Genomic DNA, 25,861 nt, shown 5'->3' on the forward strand with positions numbered 1-25,861 from the left:
TATTTCATATAGGGTACATATAAATAATTTGACTCCAAGGATCATACGTTAAGCCATTAGTAAGAAAAAAGGCCACAAGGTTAAGTACATTAATATGCTTAAGCAATCTAGACACATATGTGTGAGCACCTATGCTTAACCAATATACCCTGTAACCAACCACTTGCACATAAATGTAAATAGAAATATAGCAATACATCAATAGGCAACATCAACATTTTCCAACAGACCATCCATAATATCGTCTCACACTCCTAACTGTAGCATCTAGGCCCCTAGGTAAGTGGTAAGAGTTTTGGTGATTAATAACAACTGTATCATTGTGACTAACATATGTGTTTTGAACGATATCAAAGAAAAAGAAAAAACTTAGTTCACAATGATGCTTTGATACTCTTAGCCCTTTAAGCGCTTATATGGACGATCAAAGGACATGTGCATGAAGATTAAGGATCTTCTAATTCTAAGTGTCACAAGGAGATGAAGGACACTTAGAGTAGTATAGGTTCTATTTCTTTTTAGTCTTTTAACCGTACTATAAAGGGGGGTTAAGAGTTGTAGCTTGACCTAGATGAGTCTAGACATAGTTGATGCACACTTGTGAAGTTCTAGAGCTAGGTAGCTCATACAAGCTTTTGGTTGAGTGTCCAAGAAGTTAGAACTCAAGATTGTTTGAATTGGATGAATTCAACGAAAATTCAACACACCGGATGATCCTCTGTATGACGAGTGTACTCACCGGAGTTTATTTTGGTCGAGGATAGCAAAATTCTTAAGCTTGGTCAGGTTGGTTCGGCGCCAAAATTGTTGTCAGCACCGGAGCAATTTCCTAAGAGTTCTGAGTTGAAAATTTGTTGAAGTCCACGTCGGATGGTCCGACGTTCGAGTGGTGAGATCGCCGAAGCAATCTTTGCAGTGCAGTCTCAGCGTGATTCTACACGCCGGATGGTCCGGCGTATGGTCGGATAAACGCCGGATGTTTTTATACAGAAATGTTGCAAACTATCATCTGGCCGATTTCAATGCGCCGGATGATCCGACGTTAGTCCGGATGAAACGACGGATCTTTAACGGCTAATGGAACAGTTAACGGCTATCCTGTCAGAGGTATTAGCACCGGATATTCCGATGTGGAGAGAGTTATTCACACCGTACCTTCCGGCGTTAAGAAAAATTCTGGGTTGTTAGGCAACGGCTAATTCTTGATCCTTAGCCTATAAATACCTACTCATTTGGTGCTCTTGCGACCCTGTAGCAGCTCATATACTTGGTGTGTCATTTAGAAGCAAGAGAGAGCACTTGTATTAATTCCAAGTTCTTAGTTGAAGATTAAGGACATCTTTAGTGCTTGGAGAGTAACAAGTGTGCATCTAGCTGTTGTCTAGGCTTGGTCTTTGTCAAGTGAAGCTTGAAGCTTGTTACTCTTGGTGGTTGGAAACACCTAGACGGTCTTGGTGATCGGAGGTGTTCTCGGTGAGCTCTTGGAGGACTTGTGGGAGCCCCGGGAAGAGATGATGTACTTGGTTTGATGCCCGCCAATTCGAAGATGGAGAATGGGCAATCAAGAGGGAGCACTCGAGTCTTGGTGACTCAAGGAGGAGCTATATCCTTGATGGATGCTCCAACGAGGACTAGGGGGAAGTGCCAACTTCTTGAAACCTCGGGAAAAAATTGGTGTTCTTTTCTCCAACTATTTACATTCCCGCATTTTACTTTGAGTATATTTGTTCTTGCAAGTCTTTCTTTATCGTTCTCTCTCTTAGTTATCTTGTTTGTTTAGTTGCCTTGTCCTAGTTTAAATCACGTAGTTGCATTCACTTTTATATAGGCTAAGGTTGTTATTTGTTTTAAAAAGCGGTAGAAGTTTTAATTAGCGCTCAATTCACCCCCCCCCCTCTCTTGGGCCATTCGATCCTTTCAGTAACTCTACGACTGATGCGAATGGACAGAAGCATGCTCATGATTGAGAGCACGGTAATTCGAATTATTTTTACACCCTGCAGGGGGTACTTCTTTACCTACACGACTCAAGGGCCATACGAGTCACGTGCCCACACAAGCCCATGCAAGGGGGTAAGAGTCAACCTTTCTGAATAAGCCCTAACCGTTTGCTCATATGCTGATAGGTGCGATGGTCATCTAGAACTACTCCTGGAGCAAATTGGATACCCATACAAGCCCGCCCGCTCACATCATCGACTCGCACCCAAAAGGTCACAGCTACAAAGGTATTCGGCTTGTCGTTCGCATAATGCGACATGTAGTAAGTACGAAAAGTGCTAAAGCCAACGGCACTGACGGACGGTACTTAAATCATGCAAAGCAGTCTATGGTGCCCAGGCTCCTCTCCTGAACTACCCCGAGGAACTCCCTCGAGATAGAAGATACCCCTAACACCGCCCACATCTCGTCTCATGCTCACAACTCACCCAACCAACATCATTAATATTATTATAGTGAACTTTAATTAAACCTATAGCTCATGAGCGATGAAAAAATCCACCACTCGACTTCTACCGGTGATCTATGCATCGCTAAGCATTTCGAATGACCTTGTAAATTAGACATCAACAATATCGTCAAAGCTACAAAGATGTGGATATTCAACAACTCAAGGTAGAGGTAATGCAATCAACATAGGTTTTACCCATATAAACCCGATATGGACTCACTATACATGCAAACATACATAGAGCATATCTTATCAATTTTAGATTTCACACTTCAATTCAAAGGGTGCGATATGCTTAGATGCTTACCTTGTTGCTCTAGTTGTTGCCTGATACTCCCCGCACAACACTCATATAACTCCGGAAGGTTGGCGTCACCTTCAACCATGAACGCACCATGCTCCGGTTCTTCATTCACTAAGGAAGAACGCATGCAATGATGATCATGAATTAAGAGCAACAATGCATGCTGTAATATGTATGTGATTAAATGCCATAAAATATGCTTTATAATGCATAAAATATTTTTCCTAGTTATAACAAGTCATAAGAAGACTAGCAAAATTGGTTACACAATTTTTGAATTTGAAAACAATTAATGGTGAATTAACGAAGCCTCAACCTAATTAATTTATATCAGAAATTTAATTAATTATTTCATGGATGGGGATATTTTTAATATGTATATTAGGGTATTATGAAACCAACAAAATTTGTTTCATAAGTTTTAGAGCTACGGAGAATTTATTATGAATTTACAAGTTTCAGCAAATAGTGAACTACGTTGAAACAATACTATCTGAGTTGCCACGGTCAGATCGCCAATAAGGGTGGTCAGACTGTAGGGAGTGACGGTCAGACTATGGGAAAACACGATTAGATCACTAGTGTGTAGAGAGATTTGGGGTTTGAAGGTCAGACCGGCTTGAGGTGCGATCCGACTCCTGGAACGGCAGTCAGACCGCTAAAAAACACGGTCAGACCACTGTGCTCGGCTAGGAGCACTTGGTGAGCTCATCGGTGATGATTCCGGTGACTTTTGGGTGGGGATTTTGGACCTAAAGCATTATCTTGACCTCCTCTGCCGCGTAGGATAACAAGCACACGTCAAAAATGACCGAAACTCGCCTATTGCCTGTAATGGCGGTAGAGGCCATTGTTGAGCTCGATGAGTTCAAATCCGGTCGATCTAGCTATGGGGAAGGAATGGGAGGGGGTCTAGGGTGCTCACAGTGTCCTAGCAAGCCTGTGGTCCGATCGTGGAGGTTGGAGAATGGCCGGAGCTCGAAATCACCGTTGGGGATGTGGTGGACGACTTGAGGAGGAAGAAGACGTTGTTGAGGAGCTCGGGCTCGATGGGGAAAATCACCTCCGGTGGGTGAGCTCACCAGAGACCTCCTCCTTGGCCTCCCCTCCTTGCTCCTCCTCTCCACCAACTCTCTTGGTCGGTTGGGGGAAAAATGAGGGAGAGTGTGCACGTGAGGGAGGGAGCAAAAGAAAGCGATCGATCTACTTAATCCGAGCCTCTGTCTGCTGGCAGTCAAACCGTGACTGGATCCGCTCGAACCGTGGAAAATCCACATGGCAGCCCACGTGGCAGCATACCTGGCGATCAGACCGCGGGTGACCCCGGTCAGACCGCGATGGGGTTCTTTTGCTGAAATTTTTCTAAGTCTCCCCTTATCAACCTCCTTATATTTTCTTTCCTTCTCCAAGGTATTTGAAACATGTTTAACTAGTCTTTGATAGGCAAACACGTGTAAGCACATGCGATAACAATTACACATGCTTAATTACAAAATTAGCATTTTTGGGACGTGACAACAACGCTTGCGGTGTACGTGTGTTTGTGATGAACTCAAGAACACAGTGGTTATCCAGGTTCAGGCCTTCCAAAGAATAACAACCGTACACCCTGTGTATTTTGTTATTAGTGTTTGTAAACTGATTACAGATGAGTTCCCCTTTGCTAGACTAGTTCTCCTCTTTATAAACAAGAGAAGGAGAACTTATAAGTGGGTCTTTTTCTGCTGACCCATGATTAGCTAGATGTACTTTTCTTAGGACATTATCACGCGGAGCATGCACGCCACACCTTGTGTCGGTGGTACTGTAGGGCTCGTCCCATCCTCTTGGATTCCTCCGCTCTTACCTTACCTTGGTAGCCTGCCTGACTCCTCGCCGTGCGCCGCAAGGTCATCTGCTAAGCCGTTCCGTCCCAGTCTTCCATGAGTCCGCATGCAAACCGTCCACTTGCCTAGTTGTTCTACAGACACTGTCCTATATGTTGCGTGGTGCTAAGTCGGTCCGTAACACCCCACTTCATAGAAATTAATACTACGGGATGGGGCACTACCCATCTGTCCCATCTCGTAAGTGTCTAAGCTTATGAGAGGCCATCAAAATGGCGTATAGCAGTTTCTGAGCCTATGTGTACCGAGCCTTCATGTCGTGTAGGACACTAACGAAGTACATTGGTCGCTAAAGACCTTCTCTTATCGCGCTCACGACCTATAGGGTAGCTGCAATATAGAGCAAGAGCTCCTCGTCTAGTCAAGGTGCGGTCAGTACACGAGGGGAGAAGAAGTACCTTTTGAGATCTTGGAGTGCCATTTTCGCTTCTGGGGTCCACTGGAAGTGATCGCTCTTCTTCAAGAGATTGGAGAGTGGTAGCCCCTTCTCTCTCAGCCTTGAGATGAACCTGCTCAAAGCTGCCACACATCATGTTAGTTTCTAGACTTCTTTTAGCCTGGTCGGGTATTTCATCCAATCGATGGCTCTAATCTTGTTATGGTTTGCCTCTATTCCTCGTCTGGAAATGAGGAACCCGAGAAAATTCCCTGATGGGACTCCAAATATTCACTTCTCAAGGTTCAGCTTCATGTGGTACTTCCGAAGGTTGTCGAACGTTTTATGGAGGTCTGCGACCAGGTTGTCCCTGACTCTACTCTTTATGATCACATCATCAACATACGCCACAATTTTTCTACCGAGCTGTGGTCTAAGAATGAGCTGAGTACAATGTTGGTAAGTGGCACCGGCACTTTTTAAACAAAAATGCATTTTTACTTAGCAAATGACTCCGAAGGGTGTCACAAAAGCAGTCTTCTCCTCATCTTCCCTATACATGCTGATCTGGTGGTACCCCGAATGAGCATCTAAGAAGCTTAGAAGATCGCTACCAGCAGTTAACTCAACAAGCTGGTCGATCCGGTGTAGAGCAAAGAGATCTTTCGGGCACGCTTTATTGAGGTCAATGAAGCCGACGCACATCCTTCACTTACCATTGTATTTTCAAACCATGACTGGGTTAGCCAACCACTCTAAGTACTGTATTTCTCGGATGAATTCTACTTCTAGGAGCTTGTCGATCTCCTTACGAAGTGCTTACTTTCAGTTAGCTGCGAACCGACGTGCTTTTCATTTAACAGGTCGCGCATCAGATCGCATTGACAACTTATGCTCGATCACGTCCATGGGGACTTTGAGCATATCAGACAGATTCCACGAAGAGACATCCACGTTCGTTCAGAGGAAAGTGATGAGCGCGAGTTCCTATTTAGGGTCCAGGCCGACCCCTATGTGGACCGTCCTGGTCGAGTCAGAGTCGTCAAGGCATATTGTCTTGATCTACTCGTCCTGACTGGTGGCGATGTGAACCTTCACCGGGTGACCACTAGGTGTAGCATTCTTTGGATGCAACCCGGAAGTTAGTTTGACCATATCGAGGCTCCTCTTATTGCAGTATATGGCCGTCTTTGCGTTGCCAAAGATGGTGATGACCTCGATCGGACCAGGGATCTTGATCACCTAATATGCGTAGTGGGCGATGACCATGAACTAGATCATCGCTGGTCGCCCCAGGATCAAGTTATAAGTGGTCCCAAATTCCACCACATGAAACACGACATTTTCGGTCCTAAAGTTACTTGGCGAGTCAAAGGTGTCATGCAGCTTGACCTGCCCTAAGGGCTTAGCTGAAGAGCCCAGGGTAATCCTAAGGAGGGAGGGAGACAGTTTCAACACGCATCTTGGGATTTGCAGGGTGTCCAGCATGTCGACAAAGAGGAGTTTGATGGAGCTCCCTCTATCGATCAGCATGCGATCAAGTCGGATGTTCTGAACGATGGATTTGATCACAATAGGATAGCGAACAGATCGCTTGACTCCACGCCTTATCTAATCCTTACTACCTCCGAACAAGAACCCAAACAAATCCCAACAAAAATTAGCATCTGGTATTACTAGCAGACTAGCATTAGATTATTTTATCAAAATATTGGCTGGAGCTTAACCAAACGAAGTCTAGCTACTTTGCAAGAAACAGTGTATGATTTCTCTCATTGATTCACCTTATTTCCATCCTTTTTTTGGAATCTTTGTACAAAAATGAATTTAATTTGAGGATGCAAGAACAACCTTTGAGATGATCCTACTAGACTCTCTGCTGTGCGTATTGGCTGGTATGGCTAGCTTTAGAAGTACAGAGTTTTCATCTCAACTGGAGAACTTGCAGAGGGAGAAGGACAAAAGAAAAATAGAGAAATTAGAAAATTAAGAAATCTGCGCAGGGAACTGGGAAAGAGGAAGGGGATGGAAGCCGACCGAGCTTTTGTTCTCTTCATTTGCTGCTGCCTTTTTCAAGGCTCCTTGCTTGCTTGTTTGATCCTTCTGTTCTTATACACAGTGCTCACGGATTGATTGGTTCCAACCAATCTAGAGGGGGCAGAGGCAGAGGGTGCGTGGACGAGGAGGGTGGCAGCGGACGCGTCGGCGACGATGCGACTGGGGCTCACCATGTTTTGCATCAATGCCTTCCGCAGCAGCTCCTCTCCACTCATCGAGTTGAGGCTTCGCGGCCGTTGCGAGCTTACGACGCCACTGAGTCCCACAGCTCTGCCCGCATAAACCGCTTGGAATGCTTCATAGCGGAATGTGTGCTTGCTGTGGGGGCTGACCCAACGGGTTAGCGGCACATCCTGTCCCACTTACACCCCTAGCACTTGATAGTTGCTACAACGTCTACCTCCTGTCCAAGGTTCCCATTCACAAACTCGGATTTCTACATTAATAATAAATTACTGTAGAGTATCATGTTTGTACAGTAAAATAAACCTAATGCTATAGTAGCCTGCATTACCTAATCATCAATTACTGTTATTGTAGTGGGTCAATATATTGTACGAAGGATTTTAATCGTAGCATTTTACTATAGTGATTAATTCGAAACACTCGTTACCGATCTAACCGCTGAGATTTTTCGTTACCACGTATCATTATAAATCTCATGCAGTAACTCCTTCATCACTGTATAGTATCCAAATCCCCCATCCACCCCACTACCGTCTTGTCTACCTGGCTGGCACTCGGCCGAGCCTCACTACGTTTTCTTACGCATTTTCCCACCTTTTCTTTCCTTTAAAAAATCCACTCGCAATAATACAAGGGCGCCGCGCTCCCTCCGCTCCCGAGTCCCAACGGTCGAGTGAGACCCTGCCTCTTAAACCCTCCTCTTTCCCCGCATCGCATCCCCCGATTCGCAGCGCAAGCTTCGAAAAATTCACCACCCGATCCGACCTAATCACACCTCTAATCACGCGAGGGGAGGTGGAATCCACTCGTCGTCTCCACCCACCGATCGATCGATTCAGGTATCTCCCCATCGCTCCCCCGATCTCGATTTGTCCGTTGCTCCATCGCTTGCCCCTGATCTTCTGCGTTTGAAGCAGCTGAAGGCGAAGTGCTCTCCGGCGATGGAGGAGGACCCGCTCATCCCCCTGGTGCACATGTGGAATAACGCCGCCTTCGACCACGCCTCCTCCTCCGCGTGGCACGCGCACGCCGCCGCCGCCGCCGCGGCGAACGTCCGCGAGGGCGACGAGGAGAACCACCGCCCGGAGCCTGACGCCGAGGACGTCGACGCGGAGATCGACCACATCGAGGCGGAGATCCTGCGCCTCTCCTCCCGCCTCCACCACCTGCGCACCTCCAAGCAGCCGGAGCCCAAGCGCGGCGGAGAGGTCGCGCCCGCAGCGAAGATGGTGCGGCCGCGGCCGAGGGGGCTCAGCCTCGGGCCCCTCGACGTCATCGCCGCCGCCGTCAACCCTAACCCGCTCCCCGAGAAGCAGCAGCCGCCGCGCGCCGCGCTGGCCCTGAAGCCGATCAAGCAGGCTCCGGCGCCGCGGGGCAGGGGGCTCAGCCTTGGCCCCCTCGACATCGTCGCCGCGAGACCTAGGGTCCCCGCCGCCGCGCCGCAGCGGAAGCTTCAGGGCGACAGCACGGTGCGGCAGATCCTCAAGCCGATCATGGAGCCCCCGGTGCAGCGGCGCAGGGGCGTCAGCCTCGGGCCCTTGGAGATCCACCACGGCGTCGGCAGCAGGCCGGCGGTAGCCGGGGCGCGGGTCAATCCGTTCCCCAACAAGCTCAATGCCGTCCGAGAAGAAGGTCAGCATTCCAAGCATGCTGTCCCCGCCAAACCATGGCTATCGAGCAGTGTCAAGCAGCCACCGGATGTCAAGCAAGGAGCAGCAGCAAGTAGAGCCAAGGCGAGGAGTGGGAACATGAGCCCCAGGTCCAGGAGGCAGTCCACTGCCAAGGCTACTGACACAAGGGGAGGCAATGCCAAGACCACGGAGACAAGGGGAGGCAATGCAGCAGTTGGGACTAACAAAGTGGTTGCGGAGCTCAAGCCCAAAGGCGTGACCAATCACACCGGCAATGCAGGGAAGAGGCCGGCGGGGAGCTCCAAGGTTAGGGTGGTCCCGAGCCGCTACAGCCTCACGTCTGGCTCATCCCTGGGAGCTGGAACACAAGACAAGCGACGCAAGCAGTCTCTCCCAGGATCGACTGGTGGTGCAAGCCAGAGGGAGGAGATCAGAGCAAAGGTTACTGAGCCGTCGAACGGCGTGCTGTCTCCTGAAACAATTGCCAAGGTGTCAGAACTGCTCCCAAGGATCAGGACCTTGCCGGCTTCTGATGAGAGCCCGCGCGACTCGGGGTGCGCCAAGCGTGTTGCAGATTTGGTCGGGAAACGATCGTTCTTCACTGCTGCAGCTGATGATGGCAATATGGTTACGCCGTACCAGGCACGGGTTCTTGATGTTGAATCACCAGAGGCAGCAGAAGCTTGAGAAGTGATATATGGTTTTGATTCATTCCTTCCATCAGCTCATCTCCCCTTCTTCATGAGCTAGGATTTGGGTGAGGCCTTTTTTGCAGTGTGCTACATGGTCTACTGTTACATTCATATCTCATGCATCGTTAGCCATTTCTTCGTTAAGACCTTACTAGTAAATGTGTTGCTACCTTGTGAAAGGAGAGAGTGAAAGTGAAAGGTCCCTCCTATGGGTGCTCTTGTTTTGAATTGTAAGTGTGTTCTTGTTTTGATTAAGTACAGGATCATGGTGTGGTTTCTTATATCCCTGCCTCTTTTTGTCCTATTTTGCCTCCTTTGATTTGGAAATGAAAGAGGATATCCTCCTCTGAAGATTGATGATCTTTTGTCATTTAACTAATCTACACGTCTAACTTTTTCTGATAAATCCACTCCAACAACATAACCAGCAAGGAATGTCAAACTTTTTGCCCTGTATCAGAGCCATGTATTCTGATAGAATTCTAGTTTCAGTACTTCAGACTTCAGTTCACTCATAGTTTACTCATATTTTCTGATGGGAAAATTGAAACATCAGTGAGAATAGGGCCTTTGAATAGCACATTTTAGCAGCAGTCAAAATATGGATTAGCAAATCATGAACCCAAATTCACCACTGCTTCAGCTTCAAAGTTTGGCACCCGTATTTTACTGACGCAGCATGAAAGGTAAGCTTGTTACCTTGGACCACACACAGAAGGCCGGATCAGTCATTGCTGGAGAATCACGCGCTCATCTTGAAGTATCACGGGAATGCCAAAATCAAAAGAAAATATAGGAGGAGAAAGAAGGGAAATGTTTCATGTACAACCATTTTAGTACAACCATGCATTTCAACCATCCGATGTATTTATGAGTTTCTATCCAAGTGATTTCAATCATTGGATTAGAGTTGTACTAAAATAGTTTAACGTGCATAGATGAACACAACAACATGTTTTTGTCTTAATACTTTCTGATAATTGTTCGGTATGAAAGCGATATCAGTATTTTAATGCAACTCTTGGTTGGCTTCCATTTGGCTCTTTTGACATGTGAGTTGTCTACTAAATTTCACTGTTTTTTTCCCCAGTAACAAAGTTACAGGTACTTGGCTGCTTGCTAACTCCCACTAGCTCCTGCTAGTCTTGGCAAATTGGCAGGATGCCTATGCTGTGTTTGGATTATCCAATGTAGATGTAGTACAGAAGATTGGCTGGCTGATGGTTCAGGATACACTATATCATGGGAACTCCTCCTAGCTCATGATAATAGAGATTGGAGACACCTATATTTCTGATGAAGTTCCTGAGTTATAGATTATGGTCATAGCTCATAGCTTTGCTGTGGGTACATGGAACTTTTTTGCAAGTTTAAACTTTTGAGCATGATATTCTGAAAACCGTGTATGTGTAAGATAGAAACACCAGATTCACAAGGTACAACTGAACAAACAGTAAATCATTCCAAAAAGTGATAACTATAGACTAACAAAAAAACACTTAAATTGACTGAAGTTGCAATGTACAACGCAAAGGGATCATAACGGTTAAAGCGAGATTACAAGAACAACAAGAACTATGGACATCAAATAAACTAGAGCTACTAAAACAAAGGTGTATGTAGTAAAGACATCAGAGAAGATTTGTGTCAGAAGTAACTTAAGCACTCCATATTTTTCTGAAAATGGTTTGCAGTCTGTTAGTAGATAGTTTTCTAACGACCTTCTTGGCGTCGAAATCGCCAGAGTCTGCCAGTTCTTTCAGGCTTTTGAAATGCTCGGATGTCACAATCTTCTTCCTCCCACTGTTGGTCTCTGCCAAGGACATGATAGCAGAGAGGATCAAGTCCTTTGCTATCAACTTGCCCTCAGCTGGATCAAGCAGCTGCAGCAACCTGCCCAAATTGTCGCTGTCTTGTACGAAAAGGACGCGGTTGGAATGGAGGAGTAGTAAGCTGGAGAGCGCCTGAGCTGCCATTTCTCGGACTCGACATGATTTCGCTCCAAGCAAGCTTGCCAGGGCACTCAAATACCCTGCTCTTCCCATCATCCTTTTGTACTCCTCAGAAACCTCAGAGAGATGCCTCAGAATTTTGAGGGTGCATTCAAGAACAGCGTAGTCGCCATTGTTGAGATAGAAGAGCAGCCACCCGAGAACATCCGAGCTGATGAGATCATCTAATGAGTTTGCAGAAGAGAAGCAGAAGAACCAAATGGCCGCAAGAGCAACCTCCCTGGCCTTGTAGGAGTATGGAAGGTCAGGGTATATCAACTGAAGGAGTGATTGGATCACCCCCATGCTGACTGCTTCTTCTCTGACATCGGCATCATCCAGAGCCATGGCATGGAGCAATTCGACGGCGCCGAGCTTGCGGACTTCTTCCTTCTTTTGGGAGAGCTTCACCAGCTCTGTGACCACCCCTTGCTCCACCATGAACATCTTCACTTCCTCCACCCTGCTCAGGTTCCTCAGCACAGAAAAATATGAGCTGATCAGCTTGCTGCTGCTGTCGGGGTCGGCGCAAGCGTGCAGCAGCGTGATGAGGCCGCCGTGCGCGCAGACGGCCCACACGTTTTCGGAGTTCTCCGTCAGCTCCCTCAGTGCCTGAGCTGCTCTCTCCTTGGCAAGCCCACTGGCATTAGCTGCTTTCTCCAGCAGCTGAACAAGTGGAGCAATCACCCCTGCCTTGGCCAGCATTCCTCTGTAGGACTCGGAGCTTGCAACAATGGCGACAGCACCTGCAGCCTCTTCCTGGATGCGCGCATCTCTCGACTCAAGAAACCCGGTGAGCAAGGTAATGCCGTCGTCGATGTCAAGAGCAACAACCTTTGCACACACTTCATCTTCTGCCAAGAGCTCTCTAATGGTGGCCAGTGCCTGGCCTCTCTGGACGGTGTCACCAATCCTGATCCTGGAGAAGAGATCCTTGAGGTAGAACGTCTTCTCACCGATGTTGGCCTCAACGCCGGGCCTCACCGCGACGATGGCCCTCGACGGCGATGGCATCCCGGAGCAGGTTATCTCCTTGAGCTGCTTCATGTGCGCATCAAGCTTGGAGCTCAGGCAGTCCAGGTCACTCCTCAGACGAAGTCGTCCACCCTTGTAGGACCCTTCACTGCACTGAGAAGCAACAACCTGGATGCTCCTCACGGTGGCGGAAGCTGACCGCAGAAGCTCAACCAACATAGGATGCTCCTCATCGTCGCCGTTGCCGTCGACGCCGCTGCACAATGGATTCAGGCTGCAGCGGAGCTGCTGAAGCTTGTCCTTGATGGATTTCCACTTCGTTGGGAATTGCGTGATGGAGCAGGCCAGTGAAGATGACGCCAAGGACTGCAGGAGCTTCAGTGCCTCGCCATGGCTGCCTTCTGGTGCCGCCAGTGCTTCATCTGCTTCTCCCATCTCTGAACTCAATGGTCAGTTAGTCACACAACAAAAACCACTGCCTTCCTATGTAGCATGCATCTTGGGTGTCTCTTGGGATTGGGAGTTCGAGCTGTTAGCTCTGCTGGTGCAAGGAGCTGGGACTTGGGGAACTATTAAGTTGTATAACTGATGAGTTGTTGCTGCAGCTGTGTGACAAATGTTAGTTCTGTACTGCATGTGCTAGTACCCTTTGTATGCACTGTGAGGGCAGATGGGTAGCCTGGTTGGTGGTGCACTGCACCAATCTCTGATCTGTTCTCTAGTTACCCCTGCCATGCTGCATCTGTTGGTTTCTTCCATTGGAATCTTGCTGCCCTCTCTGCAATCTGCAACCTCCAACTCTGGATTGGTCACTTGTTTTGTCCATCCTGCACCCATCTCACCAGTAATTTACTTACCCAGTATTAATTAGTGTATTATTCCTCTAAAGCAAGTATTAATGTATTATTGGCAGATCACTGCAAATTGCTGCAATGGGAGCATGAAGAAGCAATCGAAATGGATGAATGATGGCTTGGATCAGTGGGTTGGGTGAGTGCGCCGAAGGGATTAAAGAATGCTGAATGCCTTATGCCCATCATCTCCTTGGAATGGAGTCATGGATCTACAGTTGAGTTGGTGATTATGCAGTGCTAATCATGAATTGTCAGGGCAGCATCAAATGTAGCCCATGTACCTTCCCCTGAGTAAAATAACAGCGAAAAGCTTTACGCTTCTCTTTCTGTTGGCATCCATGAATTGTGCCCTTGTGGTTCATGCCTGGAAGATGTGCTGTTGGCCTGTTGGGCACCTAACCTGCTCCGTAGCAGCGTATGATACTTGAAGGTGAAGTCACAGTACAGCAACAGCTACTCACTGTATTCTCGTAATGAGTTCATCTAACGCCCTCTCCCAAAAAAAAAAAAAAAAAAAAAAAAAACCTCACATGCCACTGAATAACAACGTGAAACGTGATGAACAATGTGAAGCTCACCATGAAGCTGACATGTGGAACCATATGTCAGTGAGACATGAGTCCATGTAGTGTGATATTAGTTCATATGATGAACATATGAAGTTATTCGGTGCCACGTATGAAATTGCCTCAATTCCAAAATACAATATGTCATTATTTATTTCTTTTTTTCAGCATTTTCTTCTTGGCTTGTGAATGCATGATCTGGGCCAGGATATGCGGCAGAACAAAGGCACTTAGTCTAGCTAGGCTAATCAGTTCGCAAGTGCGTGCAAATCTAGTAAGGTACACTATGGACTCTTGGTCTTTAAGCTTGGGGACGTCTTGAGATTTTTTTTTGGGGGGGAATTACTGCTTTTTTTTCTCCTGTGATGAAAGGCCGTAGGAGACAGGCATTAATTTGGATGGTGTCAATGCACGTTTGTACCATAACACTTTTTTTAAGTGACGTTTGTACCGTAACTCTGTCATAAAGAAGAAGAAAACGTTTTTAGAGGACAGTACCAAGATTCTGAAGTTATGTCACTGTAGCATCAAGAATGGCGGCACTTTTTATTACTTAAAACACCTTAAAAACCAATAACAGAAGTAAAATCAGAGAAAATTAAATTACTAAGTAAATATCAGAAAAAATACATGACTCTTATGGATATATATGAACCCTAGTTTCTATGAAACTCATCTCACGGGCTATCGCCACAAAATAGCAACTTCAGAAAAAAACTTTCGGAGCAAAAAAAAAGATCACCAGTAGAAGAAATTCTCCAAGATGATAATCTAAAAGTAAAGAAATTCAAGACTCACTTGTATATATATGTATGTGAATTTTATGCCTCTAACAATAAAAAGAATAACTTTCTAAAGTGAAAAAAATTTAGCTCAACAACCGACACAAAAACGCAATGAAAAAGATAAAAACTTGCAAACTTGTAAGAGAACCAATAGAGAGAAACTAGAAAGAGTTGAATACAAGCATAAGAGTAAACACAAATTCTATTGCTTGCAGAGATCAGTCCTATTTTAAACGGATTACAAAGATTTTTTTCTCACACAGCTCTCACCTAATACACAGGTTAAACACTCTTCTTCATCTCCTCTAAAACCCTAACGCAAAGCTCTCATATGGCTCAAGTGACTTGTTCAAATGGCTCAACTAGCCCCTTCTATTTATAGTCTAGATTCTTTGACCCTTAAATTTCCTAGATTATTCTCAAAATATTCTTTTTTAGTACATATCTACTTACCACCGAGGGTATTTTGATCTATTTTCTTCTTCATCTATTGAGCAATCGTGATGTCTTCATGACTTAGCTTCGCCTCGACGCAGGCTTCATGATGATGCCACGTGCACTTCCATCCTTCCCACGATTTTGAAATAAAATCGCGAAACCTCTTGCACGCTTCTCAAAATATGACTCACTGTCACTTGCTTGACCTCAAGCAAGCATCCCAATATTGACACGTATACTCTGTCTTATGATCTTGACCGTCGGTAAGTCTCTCATGTTCCCGATTTCTCAAGCCGCTTTGTCACTTGTACCGACATCTCATCCGCTTGACTTTGTCAACACATCATCTTCATCTATCTTCTTATGATTTACTTGATCCTTATATGCACAACTAGGATTACCCTTGACTCCGTCCGGTCTCCTCGATCGTACAGCACCCCCGCTTGGCCCCAATCATCTCATCATCAACCACTAATTTGCATCCATCATCTGCACAACATAAGACAAACAAACACGCATCTCTAACAACATATAACTCAACTTGCAGTTAGTCCAAATCAAAATTCTCAGTTCAAAGCACATCTCAGAAAAATCATGAATGCCGAATGATCCAACGCACACTCCTCTTGGTCGTCGGACCATCCGGCATGTGCAACTCAGCAGACCCCTCCGTCCGGAATTCTCTTCTGCAAGAAATAGTCCAGCAATCCTCCGGTGTACACGTCGGACCATCCGGTGTGTAGAAGAGTCCCAAACACTTTCTGAATCTTCTCTGAAAAATTAGTCTGGCGCTCATATTGCTTCATCGTCGGACAATCCAGTGCATATAAGTCTACCAGAGCCGATTTGCAACCTCTGCAAGAAAAACGTTCATTGATGGATAATGTCAGATCATCCGACGTGTACTTCAAGTTTTACCTCAGTGCATATAAGTCTACCAGAGCCGATTTGCAACCTCTGCAAGAAAAACGTTCATTGATGGATAATGTCAGATCATCCGACGTGTACTTCAAGTTTTACCTTCGGCTTAAAATACTACGATGTGTTTTCTATCTGAACACCAAACCATCCGGCGTATATAATTTTTCTGGATTCAGTGATAAACATACCAATTCGATTTTCTTTGCAATTTTGTTTAGTCATGATTATAATTACAGTATATCTACGCACATTTGCAATTAAAAATTATCAAACCAAATTAACACATTTAACAATCACTCCTCACATGTAAAACAATGCACATTTACACTTAGTTTCTCAATCACATAATGCAGTATTGATGGGTCTGATTTGCAGATGGCGTCTGTCTTGCATCTTCGGTCTCAGCGATGTAAACTTACCGTGCTATTCTTCTACCCGTTGCTTGGTACAGTCGTCACCGGACTGATGGGAAAAAAATAAATTGTTTCGTATGAAATTCCAGTGAAACTCCTACATCCAGTAAATGAACCAACCGAAATATCGTCAGACACTCAGGAAGTAGAGCGCGAGGGAGAACCAATCCGTGGTCTGCAAGCTGCTCCTGCTCAAGTAAATCCGAAAGTGTTTACAACCGGTAGAAACTAACGGTCGAACGAAAGAGGGCGTACACGTGATTGGGGAAGGGCCAGCAGCAGAAGAGGCCGGAGCGAGCGCGAGCAGCAAATGGCCCACTCTTCAGTGTGGTACTAGTATTCGATTGGCCGAGAGGACCACGCCACGCGTACGTACCACCGTGCGTAGAGGACTAGAGAGCAGAGCATGTGATGTGCTGATACATTCCACGGCTACCCTTGAGGCAGACATGCATGTTATTGCTATAAGGCTGTTACTGTATGGATCTCTAATATATAAAATATGAGTTGGTTTTTCATATCATATTTTTTTTTTTACTTTCTTTCTGTCTTATAAATTTTTTTAAAATCCAAGTAATTTACTCACTTTTTTTCATCCATCCTTATCCTTCCCGTCTTGTTACCGCTAAAGATATGAGATATGTTTTACTAATAAAAATAAATAAAGAAATTAGAAGAAAAATTAGCAGATAATCTCCTCCTCTTTTTTTGAATCGTATGTAAAATCAAACTACGGTATTGCTTCTGACGTATTCGTTCAGCAGTGCTCTCATGACGTATCCATACCTCCATATTTTAAATTTATACTTGATGTTATCGTGTCTAGCAGTTTTATAGCAACACACATACACTTAGCTAGTGTTCCTTAACCACATGTGAGGTTTCATTTGGATGGGTTCATAATGGTGGCATTGAACTTGTGATCTTTTTAAATAATATTATTTTATTGCAAAATTGTAAAAGTAATAGTTAAATTTACAAAATTGTAATAATATTCACCTATTGGTACGTGAAGTGTTGATTAGGAACATGTGGGTCATGTGCTAACATCTAGACAGTGAGTCCAGAGGCCTGTCGGTACTCCCGCGTGTCGACAAGTATATGTCCCGCAAATGAAATTCATAATTTTTCATATGATCTCGGGTGGAGATGATCTTTATATGAAAATTATGACATCTGTAACTTTGTAGTAGAATATTTTTCTATTTAAATCCGTTTAGATACCTAAAAAGTGTCTAAAAGTTACAAATCTGAAAAACTAGATCTAGATCTTCTAGCCACTTTTTGTTATCTAAATATATTCAAATACAAAAATATTCATTTATAAAGTTATAGATCTCATCAAGAGACACAATTTTCATATAAAGATCATCTTCATTCAAGATCATATGAAAAAATTATAATTTTTTTTCTTTGAATATCTTCTGCAGAGCATAAGACCAATCGACACGTAAAATACCAACAAACCACTAGGCCCACTGCCACATAAAAATATCGGATAGATCCCTATTCAGCACATTATGTGCCCGACAAGTAACTATTCTTGCAACTTTACGAATTTGATTATTATTTTTACAATTTTTCAATAAAATAATATCATTTAAAAAAGCTCTTGAACTTGCACCATATGTGTACAAACTGTGGCTGACAGACGGACCCAGCCAAATCGCAAAGCGGTCCCAAGTAGGGCGTGTTTGTCGGACACGGTTCAGGGCCATTTTGATAACAGAATTTCATAGAAATTTCACATCAAACAGTTCGATTCCAGCAGTAAGAAAAGATCCCGTGTTCCAAATGGGGCTACAGTGACGGCTAAAAAGTGTCTTCATTGTTCCAAATTTTCTTCACATGTAGCAGGAGCAAAGAACACAATGTAGCACACAGAAAAGGATGGCAGTTCCGTTGGCAGGACTAGAAAGGGGCAAGAAACAGCTTTGCTTGCTCAAGGTCCAGCAAATCAATTATTCAGCAGTATTCCCTGTACAGAAGGCTGATGCGTCCAGGCGGTGCTATATACGGCTTGAATCCCTCCCAAATACGAATCTGCGAGTCCAATCGGATACTACCAGCATCCTTGTGCGCCAACTCACTTGTTTGCTGGATATATATGGAAAAGGAAACATTAGAAGCGAGAACAAGAATTGCCACTAAATGTCTTGTAAGGCTAGAGACCTGAGCCATGAAGAAAAGGATTAGGCGGTGACTGAATTAGAGAGTAGCAACCAGGAAACACAATGAAGGATTATGTATTATTCGATCCAATGGATGGTAGATGATGATAGCGGAGTTGAGACTTGAGAGCAACGTTCTACCTTGCATATACAGAGTACCAGAGCCACTGAGTGCTGTGGCCCATGGAAACCCAATCGCCTGGGAGCTCTGCTGCAACTTGTTCTCCACCAAGGGGTGCAAATTGCCCCAAATGCTTGTACCTTGAAAATGACGACACCAAAAGATGAGGAAGCATAGAATACAGAAAACAAGAGCTAATAATATCAGTATAAGCTTTACATGTTGCCAGCTATTTTGAAAATTAGATTCGGTTAGCAATCATTTGCACGGCATAGTCAGTCTGTCAGTGTACGAACAAGTTCTGGATTGACCATCTTTCATATTGAAATTTGATCTATGATAATTAAATATGAGATATGAATCTCTATGTTATTTAAATTCGTCAGAAATAGTGCCTTTAAAACCTAACATAACATGCGACTATGCGGGTATGACTGGAGTGTGAACAGAAAGCTAAATACCGGAATGGGCGGAAATAGTGACGGCCTGACCCCCCTGTCATGCGCAATGGGCCTTCTGGATGCTCTTTGCGTTCTTCCATTTTGTTAAAACAGTCAGCAAGATAGTATCCTTGTTGTGCAGCGACCTGGCAAATATTCAAGAATTAGGAATTGAACCTAGCTAAGGAGGTTGAGGGTGTGGATGTACGTCTAGACCACTCAAGTTCGAGTCCTCTTCGACGCGAATTTGGGTGCATATTTCTTCTCATTTATAATACCACCTAGTTCCTCCTAGGTTGGTTGAGTTTTTTTTTTAACATTCAGGAATTAGTTGTTCATAAATCATAACATTGTATGTGCCATATTCAATAACAGATGGCTTGCATATTGAAATAGAGGGAACCTGAGCTGTTGCTGGAGCACTTTTCACTTGGGAATCAACATGGCACAAAGATTTTTTGAACTCCTCTATGTCAACCACCATCGATTCCTTGTGAGAATCACCTATTGCACCTTTAATCAAATCCGTAATATCACGCATGTGCATACTTTTCATATAGAGCTCTACTTGCGGGTATCTTATGCAAATATCTTCTAAAACATCATTGATTTCTTTCAGTGTTAGAGTGCCAGAATTGTTCTTATCTGCCATTTTAAATATCATGGAAATATCGTCCTGAAAGCATAGAAACAGATAAGTCAGAGGGATTTGCTGTTGAAAATACCTATGAGCTACATAATGGGAGATTTCATAGCTATGAAGTTATCTAGTAATAAACCTATAAATATGTATATTCATGATTTACAGAATACTAGCCTAACCTTCCTAGTGCAGTGATGTGACCGACATGACTGTTACAAGTTATCAAGTTGGAAAGTGAGAACTTTAGGCTTTATAGCGGAATATTGATTAAATGCTTTACACATACCATTATTTTTCTTTGACTCGCTGTAGCACAGTCACCAATTGCATAGACACCATCACACTCACGAACTCTTAACCATTCATTAGTTGCCAAGGCACGCCGATTAGCCTGTTCAAGGAGAAAATATTTGGATACACCAACCAAACATTGGAGCTATCTTATTTCGGGAAAAAAAAACATAAATGGGTAAGCTGACAAGGAGGGCTTGAAATGAGATTCAACAACCTGCCCAATTTGATGCATGAAATCCATGATGACAGGACGAGTACCAATACCAGCAGACCAAACGGCCATCCCATATGGCACTGATACCTCACCAACTGATTTGCTCTTCATTGTAATTAAATCATCAGAGACCTTTACCACTCTGAAGCCTGTATCCACTTCGATGCCATCTCTCCGGAACTTCTCCTCAGCAAATGCAGCTATTCTTTTGTCAAACCTATATAACAGAAAATAGATATATTCAGCTCATGGTAAACATGGAGGGAAAAAAAGACAACCCTCTGATGCTACATCAGATGGCATGGATGTTGAAGTGTTACAGCGTTCTTGTTTTCATACAATTTGAAATGCTTGCCCTTGTAAAACAAAAAAACCATCCAACTGCAACTGTAATACACTAGCTATCCTGGAGGATTTTTCTTATCCAAAGCACAGAAGAAGTGATAACAGACAAGTTAGTTCGTTCTTGTATGCACCATGCAAGAGAAAGATAGCTATTACTGCAACAAGACTATCCGATAAGTCATTAAAACCTTACATACATATTCAATATATGTTCTCCTGATTGAATAATTGTTATCTTCACAAATTCTTGAATGGCAGGATATAGCTTCACCAAATCTTCGACAATAAAATCATGCAACTCCGCTGCAAATTCAACCCCAGTAGGTCCACCACCAATAATTACAAAATGAAGAGTCTTCCTTTTTTCCTCTTCACTAATATTAGGAAGTGAAGCTTTTTCAAAACAGTCTATCACACTCCTCCGTATCTTCTGAGCATCTTCTACTTCCTGACTTACACAATGTGAAGCCATATCATGATAGAGAAAGATAGAAAATATTTCATGATAGATGATATAGCTAGTAGCTCCGTGAATGTAAATCTCTAAAGAATGAAGAGTATTAAGATACTGAAGACTTCATTAAAGGCAAAGTCGGATAACAGGGACAAATGGTTCAGAGTATGTAATGACATTGAGCAGGTGCTCCACAGAAATGTTAAAGTGTGAAAGAAAGATCACCTTTGCTTAACATAAGGACACAATTAAAGCTAACAGCTACTGAAGCCAGAAAGTCGTATGTGGATTCCAAATGTGTGTGTGTACTACATTATGCCAAATAGTTCAACTGAACTCGACCTCTGAGTCTCCTGGATGATCACGACTTGACAAATTCTGTCATGTAATGAAATCTATAGGCTAATGGAAGATGTTTACACTTCAGTAACATTTTCTTGTTGGGCATAAAAGTGTCATTTCCATGGTTATTAAGGCGTAAAGGCGAGGCGTGGTGACTCACTACCACCTTACAGCCTTAGTGCCTAAGGCGTGAGGCGAGGCGACGCCATATCATCATCCTATCCTAGTAAAGTAGTAAGCATAGCTACAAATTCAAGGGGCAATTCAGGAGCATGTCACTACCTTGATCCGGCAGCGTCGCGGCGTGGCGCATGGCCGGAGGTTGGCTCTCTCCCTCTGTGTTCTCTCTCTCCCTCTCCTCTCTCCTGCTTATCGCGCCAATTTTGGATTCCCTCCTCTCTCTCTCCTGCTTCTTCCTGCCAGAGGCTACGGGCTGCCCATATGGCGCCTGCCTCACCCCACCCTAAGCCATGGAGACGCTTTACAGCCGCCTTATGGACGCCTTGTGAATAAAGCGGACGCCATACCACTTCAAAGCGTGGCGTCCAGCATGGCGTCACCCTCTGGCCGCCTTACCGCTTAAACGACACTTAAGCGACGCCTTAATAACCATGGTCATTTCACACAAGATTACATGATTATATCTAAATCAAAGGTCTCTTCAAGATGTTATATAAAAATCAAACAGAATAATTTACAGCTTAGAATTGATACATGAATAATAACAGAATATGTAAGAGTATTGAATGTTGCAGGGGATTTTACCTTCAAAAAGTAGCAGTGCTCCAGCACTCCAGGAGTGTTAAATGTATTTACAGTAGCTCCAAGAGCAACAACTAAATAATCATAATCAAGCATAAAATCTCCATTCCCATCAAAATTAGTTCCAACAGCAGAACGACAATGGACAGTCTTTTTACTTGCATCAATCTTGAAACACTCAGCTTCGTAAAATGTGACCTCCTTATTTTTCTACAAAAGAAGAAGAGCACAGTCAGTGTGTTACTCCATAACTAACACAGATAGTTGAATAGACATTACTGAGGCACCCAGGGTATCAAGGTAAGCACTCCCTCCAGTAAAGAAAATTTATTATCAAAGTCAATGATACGCCACTTCGACTACTAAATTTTATTATCACATATTAGGGATAAGTCACAAAAGTGTAATATTGTGATTTGTGAACTATTTTCGTGTCAAGCTTGCTAATATCAATTTATATGCAAACTACATATTCTAGATTTTATATCTATGATCAGAAGTAATATGTTGACTGCAGGCGTTCTAGGGCGCCACTTATTTTGGATGGAGGAGTATCACATATTCACAGTTCATCTTAATCAACACAAGCCAAAGAGCTAAGTAAGGAGGGCAGTACTCCGAAGGGTTCATTTGTAGCAGAATAAACAAACATCACCCCCGTTGCTTTCAGCAAACACGAGCGTAGAATCGATTGGTAAAACAAGTACCTTCTCAAACATCCTCCTTATCGGTTCAACAATGCTGCGTGGCTCCACAGTCCCACATGTGACACTTGGAAGCAAAGGTGTAAACGCGAAGTAGTTACGAGGCGATATGACTTTCACTTCATACCGGGAGCAGTCAAGATTTTTGAGGAAAGTCGTCCCAGCCCAGCCAGTCCCAAGAACCAACACCTTCTTCTTGGGAGCATTCTGCGACGACTCTGAAGCACTTTCTGCAGCGGAATCAGCATACGCAACAAGGCCTCCACCACTGCAAAGGTGTAGCAAATCTTTTGAGTTTGCAAATGCAGTCATAAACACAGCTAGATTCAGAATAATGAAATTGAAATCTTGAGACCAAACATATGGATAAAAAGGGGAGTGTTCCCAAAGTAGACTAGATGGATGCCCAAAAGACCAAGAACATAATCTCAAAGTCTTCTTAGTTGACTAAGAAAGCAACTCAAAGGGAGCAAAAGAAAGAGGTTAAAAAAAAAAAGAGGAACAGTAAATCATGCCAAAAAAACAAAATTAAAAAGCAAAAACTTGGCAGATTTCTAGTGGAAAGTGATGGGGGGAGGCACCCGCACCTGGCTGCTGTAAGAAGAAGTGCTGCAGTGGAGACGCCGGGGCGCCCGATCCCCTCCAAGAACCGAGCAGCAGCACGAGAGGTGAAGAAGAAGAACCCCATCTTTGTTTTGCCTCAGGCCTCACCTGACTAAACCCCAATCCCAAATGATCAGCTGAGACAGGAGAAAGCATGGAAAGAGATGGAAAAGGCACGCCAACCTGGTGTCTTTTCCTCCCTTGGTCGCTGGACATTGGGTGGCCCAGGCTACTATTCTTTGCAGCCCCCTATGAATTCTCCCAAGTACTGTAAAGAAGAAGAAAACGCCCCAAACTTGAGGGTAAGATGCAGGGTGGATGAAAAAGCTTCGAGTCATGGTTCGGATCGGCTATGTTATATTTTCTAACAAGTTAACATATTAGTTCGTTTTTATTAACAGTTAGTCCGAGCTAGTTGGTAAGCCAGCTTACAAGTCTAGCAAACCAAACCCAATTAATCGGCTCACGTGGGACATGAGGCCTAAGCACTGCACTACGTGACCACACCTTAGCTCGATGCATCAGCAATGCCCTTTTCTCTAGCCGTTGTCCCCTCCAGCTCTCAATCTGGAGCCCTCAATGTTGGCACATCATGTCGCTTAGAGCTCTCGATGTCACACCGCCCAGCTCTTGATACTCGGTGTGATCGTGTGAGATCTAATTATGTTGTCTGTGATATTGTTAGGTTACATGATCTGATTGTGTCGTATGTCATATTATTGTTGGCAGTTACATATTTATTTCTTGATTGTTGTGTTCTAATTGGGGTTGGTGTAGTTACAACTCCAAAATAAATCAGAGAGCTGATGAAGGTGGATGAGCTCATAACTAGTGTTAGTGCAGTACACGACGTCACAGTATAACAGTTCACAGTCCGACTCGTCTCAAGGATCCATGCAGCTCACTATGTCTAGCGAAGTCGTGTCGGTGACCGCTAGGGATAGCAGCGGTTATATCAGGCTCACGAATCTAACAAGCTAGCTTGTGAGCTAAATCGAACCGAGTCAAACTTATCTTTTAGCTCGTTTTCAAAACAAGCCGAACCAAACCTATCTTTTAGTTTGGTTTCAAAACAAACCGAGCAAGACAGCTCATTAGCATAACGTGTTGGACCCAGCCAAGCCAGTTATCCACCCTATTAAGATGGATTGGATCATGCAGAAATCCGAGATCTGATGCACTGTCACGGCAGTACTAAAACGAGTATTATACACCGGCCGATCCACGTCACCTTCTCTCTCCGATGAGTCATGGCCATCTATTTATTTCTTTACATGGCCTGATGAACCACGCCACCCAATTGATTGATTAATTGACTTTACCAAACACGTCCCCCCACATGCTCAATGCTTCAGTCTTCACGCCCTCACATTGCTTTCCTGGCCTCCTGCGTGAGTTCAGCCAACTGCTACTGCACGAGCAAAGCATTGCTGAAACCACAAACTGTTCTGCTACAGCTACACAGTCTGGTATTCAGAGCTTGGCATGTGTCACGCATTCAGGAATGATCAGAAATAACCTGAACGTACAGAACGTATGTTCAGAATTCAGATGGACCGATATAGTCAACTGCAGAGCATAGTGCCAAACAAGCAGATAGGCAACGCGAGGCCCGGTGATTCTGCCCATCTATTTGCGTTGTTCAACGCCGAAACTTCGGCCAGGGACAGTCAACAGACCATAAAAATGCAAGTCCATAGCATCTTAAAATAAGAGCTCAACCGAAGCAGAGTTCTACTACACCCAGCAGGGATAATCAAACATAAATCTCGTACATAACAAGTAGGGAAACAAAGTTCATAAAAACGCAAGAGTTTGTGGCCATGAGGCTGCCTAACAAGGAAAACCCTCCGTGTTACTATTACAGATCCACGAACAAACATCCAAAGTCATACAAGTACCGGCACATCCCAGCAAACAGCACCCTGGGCGTTTAAAGCAACAGTCATTGGAACTCATCACGAGAGAGAGCATAAACTTAACAACAACAAAAACAGAGAGTTTTTAAGCTAGAAAGTTCTACCGATAGCTGACAGAAACCCAGAGCCATTCACAGCTCACAGGCGACGAACTATACCAGAAGATGGTGATGTCGAAGATGCCCCTGAGCGATCAGACAGAAAACCCGATACTCAACCACACATCTGCAGAATTGCATTTAGCATCCTCAAATTAGAGAAGATCAACCACACAGAACACTCACTAGAATAGTTTGTGACTAAACCACAGCAGCCGCATAG

The 25,861-nt window shown here is 44.3% G+C and overlaps 3 protein-coding genes across 4 annotated transcripts; 1 reads left to right on the forward strand and 2 right to left on the reverse strand.

Moving 5' to 3' along the window:
• Window positions 1-7,783: 7,783 nt before the first annotated feature.
• On the forward strand, window positions 7,784-9,868 carry LOC133927255 (uncharacterized). 2 transcript variants are annotated; one of them, XM_062373631.1, is made up of 2 exons: window positions 7,784-8,101; window positions 8,177-9,868. In XM_062373631.1, exon 2 carries the CDS (start codon window positions 8,204-8,206, stop codon window positions 9,578-9,580), a length of 1,377 nt encoding a protein of 458 aa, XP_062229615.1. In that variant the 5' UTR covers window positions 7,784-8,101; window positions 8,177-8,203; the 3' UTR covers window positions 9,581-9,868. The 2 variants fall into 2 exon arrangements, with proteins under 2 accessions (XP_062229615.1, XP_062229614.1); XM_062373630.1 differs by having other exon boundaries at window positions 8,180-9,868.
• A 1,199-nt stretch (window positions 9,869-11,067) lies between these two features.
• On the reverse strand, window positions 11,068-13,168 carry LOC133926000 (uncharacterized). The gene has a single exon (XM_062371735.1). It carries the CDS (start codon window positions 12,984-12,986, stop codon window positions 11,244-11,246), a length of 1,743 nt encoding a protein of 580 aa, XP_062227719.1. The 5' UTR covers window positions 12,987-13,168; the 3' UTR covers window positions 11,068-11,243.
• Window positions 13,169-18,245: 5,077 nt separating this feature from the next.
• Window positions 18,246-23,934, reverse strand: LOC133927256 (external alternative NAD(P)H-ubiquinone oxidoreductase B1, mitochondrial-like). Its single transcript, XM_062373632.1, has 11 exons — window positions 23,805-23,934; window positions 23,606-23,733; window positions 23,022-23,286; window positions 22,318-22,524; window positions 20,954-21,204; window positions 20,412-20,628; window positions 20,190-20,294; window positions 19,664-19,936; window positions 19,282-19,406; window positions 18,841-18,960; window positions 18,246-18,625 (listed from the first exon to the last, which is right to left on the reverse strand). The coding sequence occupies exons 2-11, from the start codon at window positions 23,704-23,706 to the stop codon at window positions 18,538-18,540; spliced, it is 1,752 nt and encodes a 583-aa protein (XP_062229616.1). The 5' UTR covers window positions 23,707-23,733; window positions 23,805-23,934; the 3' UTR covers window positions 18,246-18,537.
• Between the last annotated feature and the right edge of the window lie 1,927 nt (window positions 23,935-25,861).

Source organism: Phragmites australis, chromosome 8, assembly GCF_958298935.1.
Source record: "Phragmites australis chromosome 8, lpPhrAust1.1, whole genome shotgun sequence".
NCBI classification, from domain to species: Eukaryota; Viridiplantae; Streptophyta; class Magnoliopsida; order Poales; family Poaceae; genus Phragmites; species Phragmites australis.